Below are 9,593 nucleotides of genomic sequence, written 5' to 3' on the forward strand. Positions count from 1 at the left end.
CACCTCACCACCATACATTTCAATCTTCCCATGTAGACAGACTGATGGAGGGAAGGCATTGCAGGCTGCTATTTCCTATTCCTCTAAGGCTCTGGAAACCAAGGCCCAGATGTGTGAATGACTGAGACGAGATTGGGGGATTAAGTGGTTGCATGCTGTGTTCATTTTCTAAAGCTGTCCCAACAAGTGGCTTATAAAAACAATTGTATTATTTCAGACAAAGATCTAAGGCTAGAAGTTCTGAATCAGGAAGTTGTTTATTCTTTCCGATGGCTCTGAGAATGTATTCCACCCTTGCTTTCAGGGATGGCTGGTGATTTTAATGTTTGTAGATTCATCACATCTGAATGTCTTACCTCTGTGTCTCTGCCTCCATGTCTGCTCTCCTTTATAGCTAGGCCATTCCTATTGGAGTAGTACTCACCCTATTAACTGATAGTATCTTCAAAGAGCTTATTTCTAAACAAGGTCACAATCACATGTACCAAGGTTCAAAACATCAATCTGCTTAGGGGATACAGTTCAATTCAGAATAGATGCCATAGACAAATGCAATAGGAAATGGAAACGCACGTGGGATTCCAGGGGCAGGAGCTAGGCTCGACTAGAGATTGGGATATAGCTGGTGTGCTTGGAGTTGCCAGTCTCCATGTGTGGGAAGGTTTATTTTGGGTGCTCCACAGTGGAACCTTATTTAGTGTATTTATTTCACTTCTTTTCATTCCTCTGCTGATGTCCAGCGCATCTGAAAGAAGGAGAATTAGCTTGAGTGGCATTTTGAAAATGTAGCAATTAAAAAAGGTAATCTTAATCTCTGTTTTGCCTTTAGATTCATAATTCATAATTAGCAAAATAAATGTGAAATTATGCTGTCCTGCAGAATGCTGAAAATAAAATAATTGAGATAATATTTTGTGCTTTTTTACGATTAGAGCCAAGAAGAAATGGGAGCAAGTAAACATGGAGGTTCAGAGAAGAGAAAAATGAGAAAAGAGAAAAGAGCCGGGCATTTTCTGATTTACAAACAAAAATGAAAATACAAAGAAAGAGATTTTCAAGTACTCCATACGATATACTGGATAGCCAAAGATGATAAAATGCAAATTCTGAAAATAAGATGCAGGAAGTACATTGTGCTCTTTCAAAACTGATAAAAATGCAAATTGCAAACAGGTGCTTGTGTATTCATATCGGTCTGGAATTCATTCGATGCATTGCCACAAATGTTTAATAAAATTTAAAAGTTTGACAATTCAAGTTATTCTTTAATTGTATACCAAGTTCGATTGCGCAGATTGAGGAGTAAAATTGTGCCATTGATCTTTATTATGGAATATTCTTTTGGGAAGAAACCTCATTTTTTTCTTTATATTTTAAGATGAGCCCTCAGTAGTGCTAACAGCTAGCATATAAACAAATCTGATGAAGCCTTGGGTTTCCAGCTTGGGGATGAGTGTGTGTTACTGGAATCCTAATAGAAAACACACTTGGACAGAGTCTAGGAAGAGACAAAGGTTGGTTTATTATGCAGGGCACTTGTGAATAATGTTTTTAATTGACAGCTACAGACTCTTCTACTAAAATGTACTACACTCAAAACTGAAAATAAACTTATTTCAACTATGGAAAAAATTTTTGTATTTAAAGGAGGGGGGTGGGGTGAATGAATCCATGAGATCCCAGAAAACATACTGAAATTTTGGGGCTTTAAAAACTCCAGAAAGTTAAATTGCTTTAAACAGAATTATTTCCCTTCCTTTTGTACTTGGTAGTGCATTTATTTATTCATATCCTTTGTACATGTATAGCTTTATTGTGTATTTTGAATAATACATTTTTAACTTCAACTTTTAATTTCAATGTGAACCAGCTGCAGAGCCACTGAAACAAAAACATTAACAATGTATTCTTAAAACTTCACAACAAATGTAAAAGAAATAAAATAGCCTCCAAATGATGTTTTATATTTTTTGAGTTTGTAGTGTTTATATGTCTGAGTTTATTGATTATTTAAAACTGCACTGAGACATTGGGTTCCCCTATATTTTGTATGCCTGTGTGTGGTTAGTGGTGGCCTATGAAGGAGCCCTGGAGTTGCAGTGAGTTAAGCATAGAACTGCTAATCACAAGGTCGGCCATTCAAACCCACCAGCTGCTCTGCTTCAGAAAGATGAGGCTGTCTGCTTCTATAAAGATTCACAGTTTCAGAAGTTCTATGGAATCACTCTACTCTATGCTATAGGGTGAGGACGAGTCCACATCTACTTGGTGAGAGTGGGCTTTGGTAGCTTCTTGCTCAACATTTATTGAAGGGAATAAGGGCTCTTGGAAGTATCTTATTTTTAGTATAAGTTGTGATTTTAAATTGTAGGGTCCTAGACATAGTTTGTGACACCTAGTGGGACTTTGCCTACTGTGTTAGTCTGGGTGCATTAGAGAAACAAATCCCCAGAAACGCATGTATAAGAGAGAGTTTTATATAAAGGTTGTGTGCATCAAGAAAACACCCCAACCCAGTGCTGCCCAAGCCCACAAGTCCAACATGAACCCATTAACCCATATGTCCAACACCAATCCACAAAGTCCTCCTCCATCTCACAAAACACACGCAATGATGCCGACGGAAGAAAGAAAAACCAATCAGTGAACAAGCATATCAGCACTGGCAGGGGTCTCCACACGGCTGCTCCAGCACCCAGGGCTGCATCGGGGTAGGTCCATGCAGCTTCTCCTTGGGGATGTCTTGCAGGAAGTCAGTTTTGCAAGCTGAAGCAGGGAACTGCTAAGGCAGCTGCACCCTGGTCCGACCATCACAAAGCAAGAGACCTGAGAACTAGAAAAGTGAGGCTCACTGAGCCATTTATCCCTCTGCCCTTCAATTAACCCCACATGTGTTTATTGGCGAGGTTGGCACAATAAACGATATCACCTACCTACTTTCAAAAACATGGAGGAAGCAGGGTGTATTAGATAGCACATTTATTTTTACAAGGATAGTGGACAGAGAAGAAAACTGTGCTAGCAAGCTCTCTGAGTGAAATGGATTTGAAGGTAAAAAAAAAATAGCTGTGTTAAAAAGCTGTTTAGATGGAAGAAAATAGAAAACTTCATTTAATTTTAACATGTATGTCTGTCCAAGACTTCAATCTATTATAATGAGGGAAAGGTTCTAAGAAAAAGGCAATGCAAGATTCTTTGCTTGAAGGGCAATCATTTTATGTCTCTTGCATGCTAAGTGTTGAAGAATCATTCAAGAGTGAGACCTTCCTGAAGGAGAACTTGGTGTGATAATTCTGAATGCAGAAATCTATTATTTCTGAATAAATGGAAATTTTCATTATGGTAATATTTGTCTAGAACACCAAGACACGGTGTCATTAAGCAAATCTGGTTTTATATTTATGATTTAAGGGAAAGTAAATATCTTTAAGTGGGGATAAACTACTAACCAAGAAAGAAAGTTCCAAACCCCCAAATAAGGAAAAATAGGAGATGGCAAAGATAAAAGGGAAACCCCAAAACAAGAAGCTAGCAAGAAGCTCTCCTCTGAATATACAAATATGCTGTGTCCACAAAAATAGTCCATTTCGATGTTAAGTTTCATGATGCCAGTCAGGAGCAGTTGCCTGACAATGATTCGCTATGCCTTTGATGATTCACTTTTCAACATGTAACAGTAATAGTAATCAAATAGAAATATCACTTATTGGAATGCTTAGCAGGTAACAGGACATACTCCAAGTGGTTTACACTTAATAACATATTTAATCTTGCCCCCAATCCTCTTCATTGTACTGACGAGTATACCCAGACTGTATACATCTCTGGTGTCGCTGAAAGTTAATATACTTACCTGGGCTGCTAAGTGTAAGGTCCATAGGTCAAACTCACTGTCTTTTCCTGGAGAAAGATGAGACTGCTTGTTTCCATGAAGATTTGCAGTTGCAGAGATCCTGTGAAGCAGTTCTACTTTATCCTAGAGGGTCTCTCTGAGTTTGGGTGAACTTGATGACAATAGGTTTTTACATGCTCACAAACGTACATATGTGTATATATGTGTAGAAGTATGTGTGTGTGTGTGTATACAAGGAGCCCTGGTGCCCGTGGGCTATGCACTGAGCTGCTAATCACAGATTGGTGGTTCAAACCTACCAGCCAAGGGACAACAAGGAGGCTGTCTACTCCTATAATATTTAAAATCTCGGAAACTCCAAGGGGCAGGAGCATTTTGTCCTACAGGGAAGTTATGAGTCAGAATTGACTTCGTGAGAGTGAGATATGTTTGTATATTTCTTCCATTAATAGGTGCCAGGAAGCAGGGTGCCAAATATCTTTAGAGGATCTTCATTTTGCCTACCAGGGATAGTTTTCAGAGACATAATATTAGTAGTTATTTCTGTATCAGACACATGAAATAATCAACTTAAATATTATACCTCCCATAAAAAATATATTGCTACAAATGTATTCCTACAATATAGAAATGTCCCTGTGTGTTTCTGAGACTGTAAGTGTTTATGGGAGTATAAAACCTAATCTTTTTCCCAAGGAGCAGCTGGTGACTTTGAACTACTGACTTTGTAGTTAGAAACCCAGTGCATAACTACTATTCCACCAGGGCTCCTCTGTGGACTTCTTCTAAAAGTTGATGAAGCACTTAAAGCACTCACTTGTCGATTGCAGGAAATTTGGATGATAGCTACTTGGAAAATTATCTAGATGATATCACTATTTATGCCCATTCAAAATAAAGGTAACAACAGAATGAACAAATTATAGAACAATATCATTGGTATCACAATGCAAGTAAAGTTTTGTTGAAGATCATCGAAACATAGTCACAGCAGTACATTGACAGGGAGCTGCCAGAGGTTCAGGCTGGATTTGGAAGATAAAGTGGAACAAGCAATATCATTGCTGATGTCACAGGGAGCTTGGCTCTAAGTAGAGAATATCAGAAAGTCATATACATTTGTTTTATTGAGTATGCAAAGGCATTTGACTCTGTATATCCTAACAAACAGTGGATATCCTTGAGAAGAATGGGAATTCCCGAACATTTCATTGTGCTTATGGGGAACTAGAATATAGACCCAGCGACAGTTTTGTGAACAGAATAAGGGAATACTGCATGGTTTTTTTGTTTTGTTTTTTACTGCATGGTTTTTAATCAGAAAAGGTGTGTGTCAAGGTTGTATCCTCTCACCATACTTTTGCAGGTAAGGGAAAAATCATCAGAGAAGCTGAATTTTATGAAGACAGCAGAATCAGTAGTGGAGATATTAAGAATCTGCAACTATGAAGATGATGTAATGTTGCTTGCTGAAAGTGAGGAGGACTTAAAGCACTTGCTGATGAAGACAAAGGATTGCAGCCTTCAGTATGGATTACTACTCAGTGTAAAGACCAAAATCCTCACAACTGAACCAATAGGTAACATCATGATAAGTGGAGAAAAGGTTGAAGTCAAGGATTTTGTTTTTGTTTTTCTTGGATGCACAATCAATGCTCATGGAAGCAGCAGTCAGGAGAGCAAAGGATGTATTGCATTGGGCAAATCTGCACAACACCTTTCAGAATGCTGAAAAGCAAGGATATTATTTTGACGACTAAGGTGAACTGCATCCAAACCATAGTATTTTCAGTCACCTTATATGCATGTGAAAGTTGGACATTGTAAAAGGAACATTGAAGAATAATCTATATTTATGGTGCTAGCGAAAAGTACCATGGACTTCCAGAAGACCAAAGAATGGTAACATCATTTCCTGTGTTTTGTGACATGGTGTCAGAACAATCGCTGGGAAAGGAAGTCATGCTCGATAATGTAGAAGGACAGTGAGAAGAAGGCCTTTGACAAGAAGGGTTGACAGTGGCTGCAACAATCGGCTCTGATATAATAATTCTGAGGATTCCCCAGGAGCCAGTGATATGATGTTCTGTTTCACTTAGGTTCACTACGAGTTGGAACCAACTGGAAGGTACCTAACAACAACATGATTTCAAAAAAATTTCAGCTAGAAACTCTTGTGTCCACTAATGAGAAAATTAAGCCTAGAGGGTCAGCTAACTTGTAAGTGTAGAGGCAGGCTGGTCCCATCTGCTTTCCAGGCCCAGCCTCTCACTCCATTAGACTGACTAAAATGTAGGTTATAAATAAGCTCTTCTAGCCCCACCTATTCAAAACAATGCTAGATGCCTCTGCACCAGTGTGAGCCATGGCTGCATCATGCTAAACGCTCATCCTATCACGATGGTAAGGTTTTTATTTTTGCCCCTTTCCCTTCCCTTTGCCCTCAGTTAAAATATAGATGTGTGGTTCTTTCCCTAGTAGATTGAGGAATAAATATCAAAACATGAGTACTGTGAATGAACCTAAGGTTTAGTTCTCAGTTTTCTGCCTATTAAGGCAGGAACTGAAACATAGATATTCACACCAGGAAATGATACCAGTCTCCAAAGGAAAACTTTTTTTCCTTCTGTTTGTTAGTAAAACATTTGAAATAGAATTCATTTTTTGTGTAAAAAACAAGTTCAATACATAGTAAGAGAATATTTTCTAAAAGATAGTCCTACGGATACATGCACAAACCAAATCCTAGTGGACACAATAGTTTCAAGCTCAGTTTTTTTTTAAATTATGGTGTTGTGAGTTATTACAGATACAAACACAAACCCAGTCCTGGACTCTACATGCTTCGACTGTAACGAGTAATTAAAATAGATCAAGAATGTGAATACTGTGGTGTGTTCCCCTGTAGAAGCATAGAATAGGTATACTGGGATGGAAGGAAGGAACACTTCACGGACATTTCAGAGACACCTGAACTGGACCTTAGTGGTCACCCGATTTCCCAGCAGCCTCTTTTCACTATTGACAGGCATCTTTAGGGCATCTAAAGCATTGCAAAAAGTGGGAATTTGTTTCGGACAGTGGCACCACGGTGACAGAGCGGGAACTGCTAAGCTCTGAGACGTTCCTTCCTTTCAGCTTCAGGGTAGCTGGGCGCTCTGGGCGCCCAGGTGCTCTTCAGAATGGCACCACCCATTTTCCAACGACTTTCTTACCCAGACACCACCTGCATTGCATTATGCCACTGTAATGTATAGAGCGATTTTCATTTCTCCTTACATTCCGATGTAAGTGTTTTCAAGGAAAAGACAATACTTTTCTTCTTTAAGTTCCTTACACCTGGTGTATGATAGACCCTTAATGTTTATTGAACATCTAATGGAAGTCTCTACGGTTTCTTTGGATTGCTTCAATCAGTTTAATTTTTAAACTTAAGGATTCAGGATCATTGCCAAAAATGTTGTGTTTGTAAAAGACACTGCATTGATTGGTAAAGAAGCACAGAAAGCTATGAGCATGTACACACATGAATATATGACGCTCTTTATAGACTATGTTCTGGTACCAGAGATGCTGGAAATTCACAGTCCAAATCATCCAGAATTTATTCATAAGGCTGTATGGTCCTCTCCCTCAAGAAAGGATTTCAAAGGATAAACTTATCAGAAGGATAACCAAGGTGAAGGGAGAAGTTGGACAGTGCAAGATATGACAAAATAATCATTTATAAATTATCAAGGGTTCATGAGGGAGAGGGGAGTAGGTAGGGAGGGGAAAATGAGGAGCTGATGTCAGGGGCTTAACTGGAGAGCAAATGTTTTGAGAATGACGAGGGCAATGAATGTACAAATGTGCTTTACACGATTGATGTATGCATGGATTGTGATAAGAGTTGTATGAGCCCCTAATAAAGCGCTTAAAAAGAAGAAGGATAAGCAAGGAAGGCTGTTTTCAGGGTGCTGACGCAAGCAGGGAGCCTGGGATCACCTCATTATACATGTACGTGTGTAGAATGTACATTTAAGATTTGGGCCATTTAGGGTTAGGGAAAAAAAAGATTTGGGGCATAGAGCATGATAAAAAGATAAGCAAGACACTTCAGTCCCAGATCCTGTGGCTTTTTATGTGCTTAATTTTCAACTTAGAATTCTGAATTTTCTCAGAAATTTAAAGCCAACACTAATTTAACATCTCTTTGTAAATATTCTTGTTTAGCATCATGATTTATAACTTAAACATTTAGATATATGGGGGTCTGCATATTTACTCTTCATCTGGAGGGTCTGCGAACATTTGGAATGATCTCAGCCCAACTACCACACAGGAACAAAAGAACCACAGTTTCTATCCAATTCCCATCATTTCCTGTCAGTCTGGGATCTTAACACTGATTGTTCATGGTTTCCTTTATCGGACAAACCATGGGCAGGACAAGGACGGCTGTATTGGCTGGAAGAGGATTCTGATCTTCCGCCATGTCACCACAGTGAAGGAGCAGAGTGGAACAGGAAGTCAGTGTTAAAGTTTGAGAATCTTTCAGAAGAAGAATGCACTCTATAAAAACCTAATTTTTAGGTAGTTTCTGATCCCTTAATATGAACATTCATGCAATTCAGGGGATTATGGTAACATGGGATTGCTATGCATACTAAGGCAACGTGGTGTAAAAAACAATAACAAAACACCAGAGCCCTGTGCTATGTAAAGGAATGCAAGTTGGGGTTCCTTCCTGCTAAGCAAGTCATTCAAATATGCTTATCTTTTTTATAATAGTATTAAAAATCTGAAGCAAAAGAAGTCTAAAATCTAGAGTAGATATAATTCAATTCTAGGACCACAAGAATTGGATAAGTAGTCAGGTTGTTTTTTTCTCTCTAATATCTCCCAAGCTACTTTCCTCCAGCATCACACTACTATTTGTAGCTATATCGTGTGTTTTATCTCACAGGAAAATGTAGCCTCCTTTTAAAAGAGAAGTTTAACATCATGTATGTTGTGCTGGAAAAGAACATGAGATTTCTTTTTCTGTTGGAACTGATTTAAAAAAATAGGTTCTATGAACTAAAACTTTAACAAAATGTGGCGTGGAAAGCCTTTGGAATCTTGATTGTAAAACAGGAAGTAAATAAAAGTAAAAAAATTCTAAAATTCCATTTTTCCATAAACTGGTACCTGTATAATCAGGTGACCCCAGGCTCTAGATCCGGAAGAGTTGCCATCTCCAGCCTTTTCCGTGGAGCCCACTGCCCTGTTCCTCACCGAGGAAGACCTCACTGAAGTGAAGAAGGACGCGTTAGAAAATTTACGTGTACATCTGTGGGAAAAAAATCATAGCTGAAAGACATTTTGATCATCGACGTGCAAAAAAACAAAACAAAAACAAAACACTCAGTAGAAAAGACACTGAAAAAAATTTTTTTGAGCATTGTGTTACACAGGGTTCTCTAGAGCGATAAAACCAATTTGCTGATAATTTAATATATTTATTTATAAAGATAATTAGATATATAACAAGAAATGAAGTGTTAAATCATATACAGATAAATATATAATACAAGAAAGAAACAGTTAACTTATAAAGCACTACAAATGGCTCACTTCAACTCACTGCCGTGAGAGAGTTGTGAGAGACTAACAGTCCTTCCAGTCCAATCTGCTGCCAGATCGTCCTCTATTTATAGAGAGAGCTAGGCTATGTCAGCACAGCAGCCAATCAGAAGGCAGGTCACCAACTGCCAGC

General features: G+C 38.5%; 1 protein-coding gene and 1 pseudogene across 2 annotated transcripts in view; both read left to right on the top strand.

Annotated features, from left to right (window-relative positions):
• Positions 1–1,215, top strand: part of CUNH12orf50 (chromosome unknown C12orf50 homolog) — a 49,556-nt gene extending 48,341 nt beyond the window's left edge. For both annotated transcript variants that reach the window (XM_004700417.2, XM_045293416.1), the window contains one exon: positions 933–1,215. In XM_004700417.2, the coding sequence (XP_004700474.1) occupies positions 933–958 (26 nt within the window). In that variant the 3' untranslated portion in view covers positions 959–1,215. The remainder of the gene's footprint in view (positions 1–932) is intronic.
• A 4,980-nt stretch (positions 1,216–6,195) lies between these two features.
• Positions 6,196–9,593, top strand: part of LOC101645710 — a 10,144-nt pseudogene continuing 6,746 nt past the window's right edge.

The sequence above is a fragment of the Echinops telfairi genome, unplaced genomic scaffold (assembly GCF_000313985.2).
Source record: "Echinops telfairi isolate 266 unplaced genomic scaffold, ASM31398v2 ScPeMD7_2;HRSCAF=8, whole genome shotgun sequence".
Taxonomy (NCBI): Eukaryota; Metazoa; Chordata; class Mammalia; order Afrosoricida; family Tenrecidae; genus Echinops; species Echinops telfairi.